Source organism: Cricetulus griseus (assembly GCF_003668045.3).
Source record: "Cricetulus griseus strain 17A/GY chromosome 1 unlocalized genomic scaffold, alternate assembly CriGri-PICRH-1.0 chr1_0, whole genome shotgun sequence".
NCBI lineage: Eukaryota > Metazoa > Chordata > Mammalia > Rodentia > Cricetidae > Cricetulus > Cricetulus griseus.
This window is the reverse complement of record NW_023276806.1, coordinates 124,345,024-124,366,531: the sequence shown is the minus strand read 5'-3', so window position 1 is coordinate 124,366,531 and position 21,508 is coordinate 124,345,024. Positions and strand designations below refer to the sequence as shown.

General features: G+C 36.6%; 1 protein-coding gene across 1 annotated transcript in view; it reads right to left on the bottom strand.

Moving 5' to 3' along the window:
* Positions 1 to 21,508, bottom strand: part of Naaladl2 (N-acetylated alpha-linked acidic dipeptidase like 2) — an 879,343-nt gene that overhangs the window by 504,386 nt on the left and 353,449 nt on the right. Inside the window, exon 5 of the mRNA XM_035451347.1 lies at positions 11,211 to 11,330. Coding sequence (XP_035307238.1) covers positions 11,211 to 11,330 — 120 coding nt within the window. The remainder of the gene's footprint in view (positions 1 to 11,210; positions 11,331 to 21,508) is intronic.

Genomic DNA, 21,508 nt, shown 5'->3' with positions numbered 1-21,508 from the left:
TGGAGTTTAATGCCTGCCCTAATGATGTTCTGTTAAGAGAGACTTCTCTTGTACAAATGAGTTCAAGGATGGTTCCCACTTTCTTTTCTGTCAAGTTCAGTAGATCTGGTTTTATGTTGAGGTCTTTGATCCACTTAGAGTTGAGTTTTGTGCAGGGTGATAAGGATAAATCTCTTTGAATCCTTCCACATGTGGCTATCATATTTGACTAGCACCATTTGATGAAGATGCTGTCTTTTTCCAGTGTGAATTTCTGCCTTCTTTATCAAATATCATGTTTCCATAGGTATGTATATTTATATCTAGGCCTTCAATTCAATTTCATTGATCCACATTTGGTTTTGTGTGTGTGTGTGTGTGTGTGTGTGTGTGTGTGTGTGTGTGTGTGTGTGTGTGTGTGTGTACTATGCTGCTTTTATTACTGTAGCTTTATAATACAGGGTACAATTGAGGCTGCTGTTACCTCCAGCAAGATTGTTTTAGCAATCCTGTTCACTTTTGTTTTTTTCTTTTTCTTTCTTTTTTCCCTCTGTGTGTGATTCCATCTGTAACTCAAATTGTCTTTTCAAGGTCTGTGAAGAATTGTGTTGGAATTTTGATAGGAATTACATTTAATCTGTAGATTGCTTTTGATTGGATGGACATTTTTATTATATTAATCCTATTGATCCATGCACTTGGGAGATCTTTCCATCTTCAGATATCTTCTTTAATTTCTTTCTTCAGTGATTTTAAGATTTTTTCCATACAAGTTTTTCCCTTGCTTTGTATGAGTGATCCCAAGAGATTTTATATTATTTAAGGCTATTGTGAAAGGTATTTTCCCCCTGATTTCTTTCTTGTACCACTTTTCATTTGTATATAGTGAGACCACTGACTTTTAGGAGTTAATTTTGTATCCAGCTACTTGGCTATAAGTGTTTGTCAGCTGTAGGAGTTTCCTAGGGGAATTTTGGGGTCATTTGTGTACTCCATCATATTTTTGCACATAAAGATACTTTGACTTCTTCCTTTTCAATTTGTATCCCTTTAATCTCTTCCAGTTGTCTTATTGCTATAACTAAGACTTCAACTACTATGTTCAATAGATATGGAAAGAGTGGACAACCTTTTTCATAATAATAATATGAATAGTGGTTGGCCAAATATTTAATACTAGCATAACCTTAGTTGAGACTATTTGCATAATTATGGCACAGATTGCAACATGGGAGCAGCTAGACTGTATTCCAAGGTACCATAACCTGTGAGCAATAGGAACAGTGCTTGCCAACATTTACATTCTATTTTACCATTTTAAACAAATTCTGTATTGAACACAGAGTAAGTAGGGAAGATGAATTACACTGAGAAGTGTTGAAACATATTAGGTCCTTGCCCCAAATAATATGACAGACTTTAATGATCGACCCCATGGAATGCATCACCATCCCTGGGGAGCAGAAAAGGGAAGAGATGGGGGCTTGGTGGGGGCCATGGGAGGGAGAGGGAACTGGAATTGATATGTAACACAAGATTGTGTCTAATTTAAATTTAAAAAATACTTTAAAAAATTTGCCAACCAGAGATGGGAAGAATAGGAAAGTCTAAAATGTGAAAAGGGGAGGGACATTTCTATAATGTGTTCTCTATTTAGGCTACATATTTATGTTTTAGGATTTTTATGAAATAGTGATGGTTTTAGGAATTAAATTAGGAAAGACTGTCTGTTTCATATGCTTTTTCTTTTCTTTCCCTCTTTCCTCACTAGTCCATTTACTCTCTCCCTCTTTCCCTCTCTGCTTCCCTCTCCCTTCTAGTCTCTCTCCCTTTCTTCTTTATCCCTCCTTCCATTTCCTCCTGCTTCTTTGTCTTCTTACTCTTTTCTGTTCATGGTTTTAAAAACATGTATTCATAATATTTTATTCGGAGAAATAAAATTCTTATTCCCTTCATGTTACAAAGTATGAATGCATGAACATAATTGTGCTTAGTATCTAACATAATAGGTATCAAAATAAAATCAATCCTAACTCATGATGTTACTTGTTATATTTTGATAGTTTTCAAGTGGTTAAATAATTAATGAAAATAAAATAAAGATAAGCTTACCTATAAAGATATAGGTAAGCTTACCTATGTGATTATTTAAACATAAACTTAGATAAGACTTCTAAATTATGCAGTTAATTCTAGGCAAAAATGAAGCTTTATAGACATACATGCAATTAGTTCCAGCTACAAAAAACCACTTACATATTTGGAAAGTAATATGAAATATATATATATATATATATATATATATATATATATATATTTCTAGATTCACTTATTTTAATTTTTTCCAATTAAACATTTTTATTGTTTATTTATAGATCACATCATGCATCTTCATCCCACTCATCTCCTTACCCCTTACCATCTACCTCTACCCTTCTAACCCCTCCCCAGCAAAGAAAACCAAATATTTTTTTCCAAAAGTAGAAAAGATAAAAAGAAAAAGGAAAAGAAAAACTCATTCTGGAAGCTATTGTTTTACACAGTGAGTCACACCATATACCCTTTAGTGCATTTATAATTACTTGCAAGTGTTTGTTGCAATGAGTCATTGGCCAGGTTCGAGAACTCTGGTTTCTGCTATACCATCCATACATGGCCCTAACTAGAGTTCCTCTTTAATACCATACTGTTGTTTTGCTGTGTCATAGAGATCCTGCAACTTTGTATCAGTAGGACTGGCCACTTCACATGTTTCAGCTGATCATAGATGGAATGGATGATGGTATGGGCCAACTCATAGCCCTGGTTCTGGGTCTGGGTGGTTGCTGGATTTGTCAGCCTGACAGCTCTACCTTGTCCTCAACACCAGGGTGAGCTCTCCAGCACTGCTTGACTAGCTTACCCAGTGTAGTATGAAGCAAGGGGTGGATTAGTTCTCTTCCTCTCAGGTCCTTCAGCAGGCTTGGCCACACCATCAGGGCCAGCTCTACTGTATTGCCCAGGAAAGGTGTAGGAACCATTCTGTGAATGGAGGGCTACAACTGATGAGAGGCAGGGCCAGCTGTCCTGCTTTAATGACCTCAGGGACAGCTCTCCCACCTGCCATTGGACACACAGGGTTGGGTGAGTTTCTCTCCCTTGCCTGTGCCACCATAGGCAGATAAAGTGCAGGGCCAGTTCTCTCATGCCTATGTTCTCTGGTGCTGCTCACCTGCACTCCTGTCAACTGATTCAGCTCCACTGTGTTGCCCAGGCAAGGTGTAGAGCCCACTCTCCCAAATGTTGCAGCTGGTTGAGGACAGGGTCAGCTCTCTCACCTACTGTGGGTGGCAAGGGGCAAGGGAGAGGACATCTTTCCCTCACTCTCACCACTTTATGGCAGATGAGGGATACAGGGTCAGATATTCCACTCCCAGGACTTCAAGGCAGATTCACCTACACAGCTGCCAGCACCTACTGAGCAGCTGTGCTACCCTTGTGAGGTGCATTTGGTAAGGGGCAGGTCTAGCCCTTCCACTCTTATAACCCAGGAACCAGCTCTCTGTCCTACCCATAGGCAGTGAGGGGAAAAGGGTAATGGGAGCCATCTCTTCTCTGCCCATGCTACTATATTGGATGAGAGACTGGTAGTGTTACCAACTCTCTTACCTTACCTGAACTGGCAGGTAAGGTGCAGGGGCTGCTCTCTCCAGTGCTGGGACTGGTGTGGGATTCTCTTTTGCATTGTAGGAAGTGAGGGGTCAGTCCAACTCTGTGCAGGCCAGTAGTAACAGGAGTATGAGACATCAACACAGATCAGTGATGTAGCAGGGCCATGGGCACAGACATGACCCTTGCCAGTAACTCAAGCCCAGATATCACCATGGCCTCAGGTAGCAACCAAGTCATTCAACTCAGCATCCTCACTGCCTTAGGATCTGCCTCTCTCCACAGGATATGAACTATTCTGTTTCTTTCTCTCTTTCACACCCTGCCATATATTTGCTCAACCTAATAGAGCCTGTCTACCAGGAGTCTTGTGGCACTGGGAAAGCCTATTTTCTCTTGAAGGCCTTGGACAGAGACTCCCAGACCACCATGTCAACCTTTGTCTCCCATTCAGTCTTACAGGCACAAGGAAGTTTCCCAAGTCCTCTTGCAGGCCCAGGGCAGAGAGCCCGGACCATCATGCCATTTCAATTATTTTTTAATTACATTTATTTAATGTGCATGTGTTCTTGTATGTATTTCTGAGGCATGCGTATGGAATGGTGTACATGCAGAGGCCAGGGGACAAGTGGGAGTTGGTTTGTCTCTCCTAGTATGTGAGTTCTGGGAATCAAACTCAGGTGATTATTCTTGGCATCCATTTCCTTTACCCACAGGACCATCTTGCTGCCCCTCTAAAGTTACTTTCTTGGAGGCTGATGACACAGTTCAACATATTTTTATAAGTCATAATATATTTTGCAGATATAACATATATGTCTGATTAATTTAGATACCTAGCTTAAGCTAGTGTAAGTGGGAAATTTTCAGATACAATGTAGCTTACTTATTTTCCAAATAAGTTAGACTACTGTGTTTTTATTTTGTGTTTACTGCTGACCATGTTTTCTATGACAAATGAAAGTGTTCTGGAATCTTATAATTACAAATTATGGAGAAACTGGCCCATTATAATTACTTCTGAGGATTGGGTGTGAAGTGCCCCATTAAATTATTCAGTGAACAAAGTACATCTTTTCCAAGGAGCAAGATAATGTTTGTCTTTTATTTTTCTTAATTAAATAAAGCAAAGATTGCTTTGAGGTAAAACAGAAGCAAATTTGCCTTTAAATGCAGAATCACTCTAAAGTTACCAGTGACACCCCTTAAATAAGTTTTGTTCAAAAATATTCTAAAATTATCATCCAAACAGTCTAGCTTGATGCAATGGGGAAAGAGATATATTTTGCAAGTTTCAGTAGGAAAATGGGTTTCTTCCCTATCTTACCTTGTCAGCCTCACTGCCCCAGGGCACATAAACTTTAATGGTGCTCATTGCTGCATGATCTACACCTATCATAAATATTTTAGAGCAAAACAACACTTTAATTGAACCGAGAGGCCTTCGAGTCCCCCAAAACAATGGGTGTTCTTGCCATTGTTCTTGTTTATGCTTCAGAACTAAATAAGACCTTGTTTCATGTCATAGAAAAATCAAACTGGAACTTCTCTGGTAGCCTCTTGTTTGCCTGCTAGCTTTCAAAATGAGAAAAGGTGCTAATACGGTTGACAGGAGAGAAATGTCAGCAAAGGTTTTAACCAGCTGTGATTTCCACAAACAATACTAATTCATCAGGCAAGATGTAGAAACTTGTATAATAGTAGCAAGAAATTATGAAGGTAACCAGCTGATTTTAACAGGAGAGACACCATGTCCAAAACTGTAAATACAGTCAAAAGCTCATGGGAAAGAAGGTAATAGGGAACTCAATATTATTATTCAGTTGTACAGACATAGCATCAAATAAACTGGTAAATATGCTCTTACACTCAGACAGTACTAAACAAGACCTCCTTCAAAGCTAAGGGACCATGTGGGAGAGGAGGTAGAAAGGAGAGAGCTAGGAAATAAATGAAAAAGACTGTGAAATGTATCTTCTGGGTAATACATAATCACAGAAAACAAGAATCCTCCACAACTAAAGATTACTATATTTGGTCTCTACTGGATGGTTCTATGAACAGGCAAGGATGTATGGAGGAAAGGTCCAGAGAGACTGACTCATCACTGCTGAAAGATTTTGTACTGCTGAATTTGGGGAAAGAAGCCATTGCTTTCAGCGGTGTGCCCATTGGTGCCCTTACCAGGCTCCAGTGAATATTCCAAATTAAGTGGCCACACAGTTAAACTAAATTGGTTACAAAACAAAACCAACTATCATGAACCTAGGAAAAGTATAAGAGGTGAAGAGGAGAAGTTGAGGGAGGGAGAGAAAGAAGAGTTGCAGATCAATTAACCAAACTGCATTTTATATACACATAAAATTTCCTTCTTTATTATTATATATTTTACTATTTAAACAATTTTAAAATTTAAATATATCTTGATCATTTCCTTCCCCTCTCTCAAGTCCTTCCAGGTCTGTTCCCCTTCCATACCAAGCCACCATTAAGTTTTTTTCTCAAAAAGCAAGTAAAAACCTAATACAACAACAAAAATCCTTCAAACTGCAACCAAATAAAGGAATACAGAAAAACTATGGAGTCCATTATATATTGTTCAATTACTGCACATGAACATAAGGCCTGTCCCAGAGTGGTTGATAATACCCAGTGTTAACTTTATGGAGAAAACTTATTTTCCTCTTCCAGCAGGTATACCTGACTAGAACATTTCTTGATCTTCCATTTGTCTTGAATATTTGAAAATCATAGACTTCATCGCTTATTGTAGATATAGACCTCTGGGGATTTGTGAGCATTCATTTTCTATCTCTATTTTTTAATAGAATGTTGGTTAAATGTTTTAAATCTAATTATTTTGAGGATGAAGCAGTTTAAAATTCAAGTAACATGAAGATCTGTTTAAATACTACTCCTTAATGTATAAAACACAATCTACAAACATAAAGCATAAACACATAAAAATTGTTTCTTCTAATTTTCAACACCACCATCCCCAAACATTTACACATTTAACCATTATCTCTAGGCCTAAGTGGCAGTGAGCTGCAAAGTGTTCAGTTTCATTTGAGTAGAACATTCCTTTGGGGGGGGGGGAGATGGAAGGCTCATGAGACTAAGGCCACACCAAAAAAAAAAAAAAGAAAAATCTTCAAAATTCTAGGATGCTGAACTTTGCAGGATCCATCACACCTCCCCACAAGGGTAATAGAAGCAGTTCTCAACTGCTGAGTGATGAGATCAGTGTTCTGTAAAGATGCCTACGTGTCATCTGCATTATCCACAACAATTTGTTTATTTGCCAAGTTAGACATGAGTTTGAGTACAGTTGTTACTTTGGCCTCTTGCAGGTTTCCTTTTTGGGGTGAGTCATCATGCATGTTATATCTCCCAAGGAAAGTCTTTCATGAAACACACATTGATCAAGAACCATGCAGAAATGTATTGGCATCCAGATGTAGAACCATGAATAGTGTGCTTTTCATTTTTCCTATTGTATACCATGTTTAATCAGATAGATAAAAAAGAGTTCATTATTAGGAATCTTAGAAAATCATTAGGACATGTAAATATTTAAAATTGTCATTTTAAGTTTAAAATGCTTATGAGAAAACATTTTAGTAACTCAATTGATGACAGTGATAGAAATTGTCATATATATATATATAATATATATATATATATATATATATGATTCCATTTATAAGAACAGACAAAACAACAGCCCACAGAATGAGAAATGATCTTTACCAACCCCACATCTGACAGAGGGCTGATTTCCAAAATATACAATGAACAAAAGAAGCTAGCCACCAAAACACCAAACAATGAAATTAAAAAGTAGGGAGTAGAGCTAAATAGGGAATTCTCAACAGAGGAATCTGAAGTGTCTGAAAGACACTTAAGAAAGTACTCAAAATCCTTGGCCATCAGAGAAATGCAATTCAAAACAACTCTGAGATATCATCTTACACCGGCCAGAATGGCTAAAATAAAAAACACCAGTGACAATCTATGCTGGAGAGGATGTGAAGAAAAAGGAACACTCCTCCATTTCTGGTGGGAGTGCAAGCTTGTAAGACCACTGTGGAAATCAGTATGGCAGTTGAAAAAAAAATGGGAATCAGTCTAACTCAAGATCCAAAACTTCCTGTCTTGGGCATATACCCAAATAATGCACATTCATACAACAAGGACATATGTTCAACCATGTTCATAGCAGCATTTTTGGTAATAGCCAGAAACTGGAAGCAACCTAGATGCCCCTCAATAGAAGAATGGATAGAGAAAATGTGGTAGATTTATACAATGGAGTACTACTCAGCAGAAAAAAAAAAAGCAATGGAATCTTGAAATTCCCAGGTAAATGAATGGAACTAGAAGAAACCATTCTGAGTGAGGTAACCCAGTCACAAAAAGACAAACATGGTATGTATTCACTCATATATGAATTTTAGACTTAAAGCAAAGGATTAGCAGCCTACAATCCTCTTCACCAAAGAAACTAGGAAACAACAAGGACTTTAAGAGAACAATGCATGGATCCCGGAGAATGGGAAGGGCCAGGATCTCCTGACGTAACTTGGAGCTACTCTCCTAGGGGAGAGGGAGCTGCCAGAATGAGAGGAGAAGAGGAGGGGAGTGGAGGAAATAGAGAAGCAGAAATGTTGAGTGGGGGGAAGAATAAAGGAGCACAGGATGAGAGATACCATAACAGAGGGAGCCATTATAGGCCGAGGATAGATCTGGCACTAGGGAGATTTCCAGAGATCTAAAAGGATGACATGAACTGACAATCTAGGCAATGGTAGAGAGGATAGCCTAAATGCCCTTCCCCTATAATGAGACTGATGACTATTTATATGTCATCCTAGAGCCTTCATCCAGTGGCTGATGGAAGAAGAGACAGACACCCACAGATATACACTGAACTGACCTCTGGAACCCAACTGCAGAGAGGGAGGAAAGAAGATCAAAGGGGTCGGGACCAAGCTAGTGAAACCCACAGAAACAGGTGGTCTGAACAAGGGGGAGCACATTCACCCTAGACTGCTGTCTGGGAGGCCAGCAAGGGACTAATCCAGACCCCTGAACATGGATGTCAATGAGGAGGTCTTTGCACTCTATGGGGCTCCTAGAAGTGGATTAGTATTTTTCCCTGGATGTAAGAAGAGAATTTGAGAGCCCAACCCATGTGAAGGGATCCTCTCTTGGCCTGGACACATGGGGGAGGGCCTAGGCCCAGAATTATGTGGTGGACTTTGGGGAGCCCCTTTCCCGGGCCCTATCCTCCCTGGAGAGTGGAAGGGGAACAGGGTGGGGGGCAGGTGGTGGTTTGGGGGAATGGTTCGGGGAGGGGAAAGAGAGGGAGAAGGGATTGGCCTGTGAAGCAAGCTTGTTCCCAATTTGAACTAATAAAAAAAAGAACAGCAATAGGACTTGTAAATTTTGAGAGTACTAAAATGACATAGCTAATTATGTGACATTTTTACTTATAGTTTACTCCATGTAGGGCTTTATTTTTTATGTGGGCTATTTTATGTGGGCTATTGTGCTAGGACCTAGACTCTAGTGTGAACTCTTCCCATTGTAACTTAATCTAATTTTACATATTATATATTATTTATTACTGCATTTATTGAAATGGTCATGTGAAGAAGTAAAATGCTTTATAGTATTTTATTTAAAAGTTCCATAGTGAAATGTATTTTAGCAAGTTGTGAATTTATAAAGGTCTCAGGTCACATACTGCCACTGAGAGCACTCTGACTCCTTGAAGATTAATGAAAAAAAACCTTAGCCAAAGCTGATGGTATCAAACATACCCCATCCCAGGTAGATGTGTTAGTACATATTATAAGTTTCAGACTCAAAAAAAAAGAAACAGGTACACATATGTTCTATAGAATAGGTTGACTCAGGAATTACCTATCCCTGAACCATACAAACTACAAAACACACCAGGCAAGAAGGTGTATCACCGGTATTCTACAAGAATAACAACTTCTCTCATAGCTGAGTACTTGCTTCAGACTCTTAATTTGAAACTTTAAAGGCATGTTCTCTCATAAAATACACAATTATTGTATAATGCATAGATTCAGGCAAGTGTAAAGTTACTAAAACTAGCTTAAGTCACATTTTATAATTGGTACAATGAACTCATCAGACTCATATATACCAACTGTGTTATTTGGTTCCCTCTTCCATTTAAAACTACCCATTATTCCACCTCTACAAATGTGGAATCACTTTCAGTATCTGATAACATGAGTGTACCACTGTCAATATTTTGTTATTTTATTGAGTATGGCTGTATTTATCATCTTTTCCCCAATCAGAATACATTGGTTGAATACAATTTCTGTAACTGTATGTGACTGTTTTAAATCATTTATTGTACTTCAAAAGATTTTCCAGTAAAGATAATATTACTTCCTATTTAATCTTTAAAACTATATCACAGCTATACATGATATAACACTGTATTAATTATAAGCACACCCTTGGAAAAAATGAGAAATAAGTACAGAGATTTCCTCCTTCCTCCCTTCTGCTCTTTCTTTCTTCCTCTCTTTCATTCTCTCTTTCTTTCTTTCTCTTTCTTTCTCCCCCCCTCTTTCTGAAACAATGTCTTACTCTGAAGTCTTGGCTGGTTTGAGTGAAGTAGACCAGGGTAGCCTAAAACTCAGAGAGATCAACCTGACTCTTTCCCCTGAGTGTTGAGCCTAAAGGAAGTTGCCACCATATCTGGAATCTTCTTTCTCAATAAATCAACCAACAGTTTTATGGAAATTTGGGAGGGGGCTCAAGGATAAGCAAAATCCTTAAAATTGGATGAGAAAAAGTCCAATTTATCTTAAGAACAAGAGCTTCCTGTGGCATAACCACAATGACCATTATTTCTAAACAGAAAGATAAAATGAAATAAGCAGCTCTGGCTACATTTTGTGCTAAATATTTATCTACTATTTAGTTTGAACTGCTTTAATTATATAAGTACTTCTAGTGGATCAGTGTTACAAAACCTCAATTTAAATAAAAATTCTACATTTCCTTAGAAATATTATTTTAATTGGATTTCTTAGTACAGTAACTGTAAAGTTACAGTATTTACAAAGTTAAGCATAGAAGAGTGTAAGTCAGTTAGGTTGTAATCTAAGAGAATGGAGGAACATGGAAATTAGTCAGTTTTGGCAGCAGATTGAAAGATTCATATATGAGAAGAGGTAGCCCAAGTTCTCTTTGTCAACATTTTAGATGTGGATATTCTCCTTGATTCGATTTCACAGATTCACCAATTCCAATTAAGCAAATCTCCTCATTTAAGGAACAGAGGCATTAAATTCTTTACCATAAAGATGCTAATTTATTCCAATTTGGAAATGACATTTCTTATAATTCTTCCCCCCCTCTGTCTCATGCACACACACACACACACACACACACACACACACACACACACACACGGAAATGCACACACATGTACTTTCCCTCTTTCCATAATTTCAAAAGCACCTACCACAAAAATCACAATGAAATTCATTTACTCTATCACCAATAAGAGAATTGGCACTAACCTTATAGAGCAGTGGTAATTTTCCTAATTTTAGCAGTGCAATTTGATTTGTTGTATTTTTTAATTTTGTAATCCTTTTAAAATCATCTGTAGTTCCATAACTCACATCGATGACATCAGCCTGAAAGAGGAGAAAATATAAAGAAAAATAAAACTTTATAGTGAGAATAATGTCAATAACCCAGTCATTTGTACTGACTCAAATCTTCAAAGGAAATCCATCTTGTCTTAACTTTAACTCTACAACTGACCAGTTATGATGATGCCTCTTACCACAAGGATGAAGCTTAATTGACACTTCCCTTCCTTTTCCACTACAAGTTGAAAACCATCAAGATGAATTTTCTAGACTCATATTTCATGAGTCAATTTACAAATAAATGATATTCAACCAAACTTTACTTCTATATTGTTCCTTTTAGATAGTTCTCCCCTTTTTCAAGCAAAATATTTATAAATGTGCGAAGCCCTTATTAGTAGTCCTGGTTCCTGTTTTCCTTCTTGCAGAATTCTGAACTACAGGATCCATCAGAGACATTCCCAGCATACAACACGATTCACTTCAGGTATGATTTCTGTAACTTTAGTTATGAACATATTTGTGGTTGTGCTTTCTAATGTTTATGTAATACAAAATTTGTCCTTTCAAGCTACATCTTGCCATAAACACAGTGATGAACAACAGAGTGAGAGGAAGTGGACAGAGAAATGGAGAAGGCAAATTCAGACCTCTTAGCTAAATCTCAGGAACTTCATCTGGCAACATAAAACCAGCACCCATAGATGATCCCTTTGAGCAAAGGATTCTGTTCCAAGAGCTCATAAGTATTATAAACGATGAAGAAGCAGAAATAAATAGACACATGCCACCCCTCCTTTCCATTTTTCATACCACAAAATCTGTGATCTGAGCCAGGAAATGGTACAACTCCCAGTTGGAAAATCTTGTTATTGAAATTAAGGTAGTCATACTCTACTAGGTATGACTAAAGGTCCATGTATCCACTATGCATATTTAGATTAAGTCAATCTGACAATTAACATTAACCATCACTTTTAGCTATCACATTTATCAACATCTTCAAAACTTTGCCAGCACATCAAGACCCATTTCAAACCTTAGCTCTCAGATAAAATGTATTTCAATGTTGCAAAATATGAACTTTAACTATTTAATTTTACTTGCAAAATAATCTGTGTCTACCCCTGTTAAGAACATCGTTGCCTGTCTTTGTGTTATGTTTGTGTGTGCAAGGGTGTTAGTATGTGTGTGCATGCATAGTGTCAATTTCTACTACTAGGAAACTTGTTGTTGACAGCACATTCACATTATGTCCCCCAATTACTTAGCATGTATTGTCAGTTGCTGATGATTGTACATAAATAATTATGCAGTATCAGAAAAGCTAAGTTACACTTTCAAGTGAATTTGTTGAGGCCTGATTGTAAGAACACTTCTGTCAGAATGTGTTTTCACTAAAATATTCTTCATATTAAAATAAGATTAAATATAATTTTTGAGTTTAGTGATGCTATTACCATATAAATAACCTTTGATCTTATGATCTTGACGTTTCAATAAATGATCTCATAACATTATTGAGTGCATTTCAAAAAGAAGAAAATTTGTATCTTTCATTTCAAATTAGTGAGGTATACACTGATTATTTGAGATTCAATGACAGCATCTAGAAATTGATTTTATTCTATTGGTCATATTAATGAACATATTTGTCATATTTAGAAGTGGTTGAGGGAAATCTTTATAGCTACAGTGGTAGATTTTGTTCACACACACACACACAAACACACACACACATCTATATGAAATATATGACAAATACAAAATATCATCATGAAAAAATATTACATTATTGGAAACTATAGATAGCTTGCATAATCCATCAAGAGTTCAATCAGTTCTTCACTTTAACTCATATAAAATACATGTCAACAGGATTTCCAGGGTTTTAATGGACTTTCCATAAGTGGAAATAGTTGTTTAAAAAAGTCATAGAAACCAGAAAGCAAGTCTTCCTGTGTAGTGAGTATTATAAAATATTAAGATAACTCAATGAATTTAGGAAAGACATGAGTTGCTAAAAGTGTTCCTATTTCATTGTGAAGAAAAGTTGTCCTTAATTATAAAGCTATTGAGTAGTTAATCAGACATGTTATGGAACAATACCCAAAATCATACTTGATAAATGTGCGTGTCAATACCATCTATATATTACCCATCTCAGATAGCAAACCAATATTCCATCTCTTTGGGATAGAGAATGTGAGACTCAGAAGAAGGAAAGGAGTGCCTCAAACTCTCTCCAGTCATCTCTTTGAGGCCATTTCACCAAGAAAGGTGCTTAACAACTGGATCCCACTAGTGAAGAAAAAAATCATGGTGCTGTCTGCTTAAACAGAGCCAGTCAGTCTGGGTAGCAAATATTCTGCTTAAAATTACATTTCCCCATACAAGTCCTTGATGTATGTGGATGAGGCCCTGAATTCATGTCTACCATGTACAACTGAGAAGCTTGGCACCAAAGCCCAGCCTGTATCCTCAGTGCTGAGGACAGATACAGTTAATTTCCACAGTGGTGTGTCACAAAGGTAGATGAATATCTGAGCTCTAGGTTTAATGAAAGACACTGCACCAAAATAAGTAGGCAAGTGCCAAAAGGTAACTGACATCAGCCTGTGGCCTCCACATGAGTTTGCGAAGATAAGCGCGCACTCCTCCCACATATTCACCACACATTTCCCTAACACACACACACACACACACACACACACACACACACCACATAGGCATAGACACGTATCACACACACACACACACACACACACACACACACACACACACACATATATATATATATATATATATATATATACATAAACCACCACACACACACACACACACACACACACACACACACACACACATACCACATAGGCATAGACACGTATCACACACACACATATATATATATCAAAGAAACAAATATACCACTCATAAACCACACACACACACACACACACACACACACACACACACACACACACAGATAACTTGCAGATGTTTTGTTCTGTACCAGAACCATTAAAACAGTATCTCCACCCATCAGCCTGCCATAGTGTTTTCCACTGGCATCATACACTTCTACAGCATCAGCAGCCCAAACAATAGTTTACTTTCTTCCTGTTATTCTGAGAATAATAATATTTTTAAAAACCTATAAATTCTATTTCTGTTGAGTGACATTTTTGGGTTTGACTCTACATAAGAGAGAGAGGACACTTTTCTGGTCTCTTAAAATGTTTAAATCCCTCCTTGAAAGACATTAGTTACATAAAAGCAGGTCCCCACCTCTCTACATTATTTTAACCTCAACATATTTTTGTAAACCATGTACAACTTGAGAACTGGGCTTGACATGTGAATGTTTTACTCAAAGCAGACATTTAATCCATAATCAAGTTCTAGAAAATATTTCTTTTGAGGTCTGAAGTGCCCATTATCTTGAGATATATGCTATAGTAATAATAAAATTAACTAGAAGTAAAACAAACATCACAAAAGAGTAGCAGAAAGATTGGAAAAGCCCAGGGCCATGAATCCTGCTGCTATATAAATTGTCTTCTAGATGAAACAAGGGTGTTGCACCCATGAAATCTAAACAATATGGTTGTCTAAGCAAGACCTACAGCAGTCAATATGCTAATGCTGTAAAGAAATTTCATAAGGCCCTACCTTTAGATGAAGAAATACAGGAAATAAGTGATTGATGAGAGAGGAACAATCCATTTTCTCCAGAGAAAATCCCCCTGAGGCATTAACTAATTCCACATAATCAGCCCTATATACATGTACATATAAGGGCACTGAATTGATCCAGCAGGTTGTGTGTGTTTTGAAGACAATAATAACTGTAACAGAGAATGTCATGAACTTAAGAGGGAGTTTGGAGAACATTGGAAGAGATGAGAGGGAGAAGGAGGTTTTGTAATGATGTAAACATAGTATTAATGAATTATGAAATTATCAAAAGCTTATTTACCAAATAAAAGCAAAATAAATTCTAAAATGTTTTTTTAATTTACTGAAGAAACACTATTTTTAAATATTTTAAATATATTTTATTTTGCTATTTTTTGTTTCCCTACTTTTTTTTTATTTAAATTAGAAACAAGTTTGTTTGACATGTCAATCCTAGTTCCCTCTTTGTCCACTCCTCCCTGCCCCTAATCAACCCACTATCCCATCCCCTTTCTGCTCCTTACAGAGGGTGAAGCCTTCCATGGGGGAATCTTCAAAGTCTGTCATATCATTTGGAGCAGGCCCTAGTGTGCCTAGGCTGAGAGAATATCCTTCTATGTGGAATGGGCTCCCAAAGTCAATTCATACACTAGGGATAAATACTGATCCACTACCAGCGGTCCCATGAACAGCCTAGGCCTCCTAACTGTTCAGGGGCTCTGTGTTGGTTCTATGCTGGTTTCCCAGCTATCAGTCTGGGATCCATGAGCTCCCCCTTGTTCAGGTTGGCTGTTTCTGTGGGTTTCTCCAGCCTGGTCTTGACCCCTTTATTCATCACTCCTCCCTCTCTGCAATTTGATTCTAAGAGTTTGGCTCTGTGTTTAGCTGTGGGTATCTGCTTCTGCTTCCACTAGCTACTGGATAAAGCCTCTAGTATGGCATATAAGGTACTCATCAATCTAAATATCGGGGAAGGGCAAGAGGCTGTCTAGCCTCTTGACTATTGCTTAGATTGGTAGTTGTGGTCATTCTTATAGATCTCTGGACATTTCCCTAGTGCCAGATTTCTCTTTAAACCTATAATGGCTCCCTCTATTATGTTATCTTTTTTCTTGCTCTCCTCTATTCTTCCCCCGATTCAATTTTCCTTCTCCCTCATATCCTCCTTTCTCTTCCTCTTCTCCCCTTCTCTTTCTCCTAACTTCCCCCTCCATGCTCCCAATTTGCTCAAGAGATCTTGTCCCTTTCCCCTCCTCTTGGGGTACCATGAATGTCTGTCCTAGTGTCCTCCTTGTTTCCTAGCTTCTCTGGCAGTGTGGATTAAAGGCTGTTAATCCTTTGCTCTATGTCTAAAATCCATATATCATTTTGCTATTTTTAAGATTATGATGGTGTGTGTGTGTGTGTGTGTGTGTGTGTGTGTGTGTGTGTGTGTGTGTGTGCCTGCATTTGTCATGGAGCATATGTGGAAATTAAATGACATCTCAATGCAGGATTTGATTTATTCTTTCCACTAGTGTGAATTCTAAGGATTGGATTCAGGATGTCAGGCTTGGCAGCAACTACCTCTGTACTTTGGGCACTCCAGCTTGCCTAAAACTCTATTTTAATGATAAATCTTTCCACCAGCTGCCCAAGTTCTGCCCACTACCATGCTAAGGTCCCATGTAACACACTGAGACTTATATTAGGTACAGTGCTGCTGGCCAATGACTAGGATTTCTTATTTGCTAGCTCAGTTTTAATTATCAACCATAACTAGTAATCTATATATTTGTAAAGACTTATCTAATGGAGGAATGTGTCCTGTCTTCCTGTGATCACATCGTGGCTGCACTGAGAGTAGGAGGAAGAGAGAGACCTGATTGTCCCTGCTTATATTCTGAGTCTGCCTGCTATGTCACTTCCTGCCTGGATCACAAGACTTCTCTTTACTACATTTCCCAGAATCCTCTTCAAATTCTATCTTGCTTCCCTATTGGCCAATAGTGTTTTATTCAACAACCAACCAATAAGACAGACATACACACAGAAGAACCTCCCCTATCATCTCCTCTTTTCTGTCTAAATAAAAAAATAGGCTTTAACATTAACATAGTAAAATACAAAACAAAACAGTTATCCATTAAGAACTATAGTTACAATATTTATTCCCTTAACATTTAGCAATATTTAAAGAAAATATTCTATCTTCTATCCTATCCTTGTGAGTCTAACGTCATATATGTAACTTATCTTTTATAATAACTAAAGAAAACAATAATCATAACTTTCTATCTTCAACTCCATCAAAGACCACAGAAGGATAATATATAACTCTAGATACTACAGAGACATCTTGCTACCTGGACAGTCATCCAAAGTTCCTCTATAATGTTGGGGCATTCATCTTCAGCCTATAGGCCACAGTGTGTCTGACAGACTTCTCCATGAAGCAGGAACCCTTTAGGACTGTTCATCTTGTTTTGTAAGTTCAGCAGTCACTTTCTTGTGGTTACCACATGTCCAGTTCATATAGCAACAAACAGTCCAGGCAAGAGCAGTTTCTTGCCCAAATGGTTAATCTTGCCAGTTTGAAAGCAATCTCCATATATTGAGTTTCTTCGATGTCCCATCCTCCTTTCTGATGTAATTGGTGTGCCAGGAGCAGTTATGTCTCACTGTCAAGAAAAACCCTAAACCATTTAAATGCCCTGTATTCTATAGGTCTTTGAAAGGTTTGAAGAATATCTATCCATCTAAAATACATTTCTGTATATCTAGAAAACCTAATTAACATAACTGTAAGTTTTGACTATTATATCTAACTATATGCAATGTGTATTTAATTATGTGTTTCATTTAAAAAGATCTGTATAAACACAATACCAAACAAGATGAGAAATTTAAATATAACAAAATTGACCTTAAAGTTGTAACAATAAATGAAAATCCATACCAATGTAAAGTATTCATTTCTATATCCTATTCCCCCTTTCCCTTTAAATGAAAACAAACATCTATAAACAATATTTGGGGATTTGGGCACCGTTCAGTCAAAACTGCTTCTGGCTGGTTGTGGGGGATATCCATCATATGGGGATCATGATAAAACACAGACAGAGCACTGAGATTTGCACCTTTAATTCCAGCAAGCAGGAAAAGAAAGGCTGCTATCAACCAGGGCTCCTTAGAAAGACAATGTCTCAAAAAATAAATCTTTAGATACAAACTCAGTTAAATTTAAATTTGTATATTTAAACATTTTAACACTAAAGACCCCACAATTGTTGTTAAGAGATCATAAACAGTCCATTTGTTACCTTTTCTTCAAAGCTCACTTGAGTAGTGAACAGATCATCTGAAACCATAAATGGAAAGCCATATTTGCTTAAGGGATAACATGTCAATTTTTAGATGAGAAACAGTCACATGGAGCTGAGTTTTCATTTATTTATCTTTGACTTGTACATGATGATCAAAACAAGAAACCCACAAGAGAAAAATAAACAAGACTAGTAAAATGCCAGACCATTGACTCCATTACAGAGCTGTTCCAGGGCAATATTGCTATGTTGGTGATAAAAGCTTCTTCTTCAAACTCATGCATCCAATATTTCAATAATTCACTTTTGTCCCCCAGAGTTCTGCTATTTTAATCTACAAAAAACCCCAAGTAGCACCAAATCTATGCAGTTTTGTCTTTTTTCATTTTCATGCCATGGAAGAGTTAAACATAATATGAGTTATGGAATCAATTTTTTAATAGTGATATTTTTCTCTGTAAGACTTTCCAGCCAAATATTTGACATTGTGTTCAAATTTCATGTGTTAGACTACTGTGTCATGAAAGCTATACATAACAACAAGCCATACTCATCAAGCCCAACTTGATATGATGGATCACTCTGATTTCACAAATAAAATATTTCATATCTGCATTACTTAAGTCTTCAAGTTAATGAATGTTTTACATTTTATTCCTAATTTCAAAGGTATTTTTCTAGTTACTAATATTTTCTATGGTAAACACAAAGTTGGAAGGTTATGTTCACACAGCATGATAAATATAATAAATTTGAATTTTAAAAATATTAAGATAACATTTTGATATTTTCTTAACTTCTTTATATAAATATGCCTCCTTTTTCTAAATAATAATAGTTGCTATTGTTTATTGATTATTTACAAGTACCAGGCACTTTATGTTTTTAGGATTTCTACCTCACAGCAATCATGTAAGTAATTGTCATTTTCCCCCTTGACAACATGCACAAGGTCCTAAAGGATTAGGAGACTCAATGACTTCCCATTTGTGCAGCTGACAGGATAGACTCGAGTTTTGTTGCTTGTGGTGGAGTAGAGTTGTAATAAATATGTCAATAACAACATATCTTATGCACAGGCAATGTATTGTTGAAAATAAGCCTCCCCATCAAACTGTATTCCTTGGATTGTATCTTGACCAAAGATTAAAACTTTACCGAAGGAAAACAAACTGTATTCCTAAAATGTATGGGTCTATGAACCCTGCCTCAAATACAGAAAATAGTAGAGGCAAAGTCTACTAAATATTAATTATTTTTTTCTGAGTCATCATACTTTCAAGCTAGACAAAAATAATGATTTCACAGTAATTAGCTAAAACCCATATTTTTCGTATATAAAATTTATTACCTGTTGCCAAACCTCATGATCAATGTTTCTACTCCTGTGATATTATTGTTGCTATTTTTATTTTACTAATAAGTAAATATCTTTTTATTCCCTGATGCTAAACACACACATGCTAAATTATTTATATATCCATTTTAATATGTATTTTGCATCTGACAAGGCAACTCTCCTTAGGACCCTTTTTCTGACCTACCTGTCATTATTATAGGGTAAACAATGTCACCTTTTTAGTGCACAATGAATTACAAAGAATTTGCAAAGCGCACCATCCATCATGCTGGCACTAAGTAGGTTTGCAGAGTAGATATCAGATATCTCAAATGCTCTTTAGACAGTTACCAGGAAGCACAAATTGGAAGCTTATACAAACAGTCCTATGATAAATTGCCATGACAGCTCTTTAAAGTAAAGGGGAGCTACTCCTCTGCAAATAACCTTGTCAAAAGCAAAAGATGTGGGGAACTTCACTGGCAGCCCAAATAGAATAATTTAAAAACTTGTTAATGTTTCTGCCTCATAGAAATTCATGAACACAAAATGTACTCAAAATAAGAACAGAGTTATGTCTGAATCAGCAGTAGCAGACACTCAAGATTGATTCAACTTGGGGAGTGGTCTGAGAAACACAAATTCACCATTTTATGAGTTGTTCTGTGTGAATTTCAATGAAACCACAATCCCTTAGAACATAGATGTAAAGTATATGCACATGCTCTGTATGCACATACCATAGCTATAATTGTTTTACTTTTGAATATCCTAGTCACAACATTTGGGTTTTAAAAATATCATTTCAGATACATACTTTCTTCATGTATATATTTAAGTACTATGGGTCATATATTTGTTTTCTTAAGTATTAACATAGCCATTCTTAATGTTTTCATTTAAGTCAAAAGACTAACTTATTAAAATGAAAGTCTTCAAATAGGATTTGTTTTGTGTGTAACTTCATTTGGTCCTTCAGTTGAAGCCAAATATTTCAAAGGAGTACATTCTACATGTGTTCTCACCTTTGATTTTTTTCTTTTTAATAATTGGTTTGTTAATATTTTAAAAACTTCTTTGTTAATATTGGCAGCTTAAATACATTTAAAATAATTAAATGGTCTCAAGTAAACATTATAGACTTTGGTGAAATTTGTAAGTGTTCTGGAAAGATCAGTTTATTATATGAAACAACAAACTATTTAACACATATCACCTGATAAGTAAAATATTCTGAGATTTCTGGAGTCAGGTCTATGGAAAGGCATTCTGGCCATTATAGAGGACCAGATTAAGGAAACAAAGCTTTTCAAGATCTCCTTATTAAAGAAATCATCAATGCTTGCCAGGAAAAACTGAAAACCAAGGAGGTAGGAATGATTCCAAAGACTTACTAAATCCTAGTTTTGTTTTGTTGTTGTGCCCTGGGTTTGAGTTTATTTGGGGGGAGCTGGAAGGGGATGATCTGAATGTACTTGAGACAAAAAAAAGAAGGAGAAACTGTATTCCTTGTAAATGTTTTGAGTCTAAGATAAAATAGTTTGAATAATTTGTCACACATTGCCCTAAGTTCACCGCTTCTGAGCCAAGGCAAAGCGGTTGGCTGATTCCTTGTGTTTTCATTGATATAAAAATGTGTTTCCATTATTTCCAGAAAAATTATGTCTTATCTAATCAATTGGTGACTTCCATGTGAAAACTATTGCATACAATTAGCATTAAATTAAATCTAATTAGTAGTAAAACTCTTTAATATTGTGCTGGTTGTATGCAATTCTGCTAAAATATGAGAAAACACAAAATGGAAGCCTTTTGACCTTCTAGTACACATGCATTCCCTGTACACCTCAGCAATCGCAAAATAAAGAAAAGATATGTTGCAATGTAACAAACCT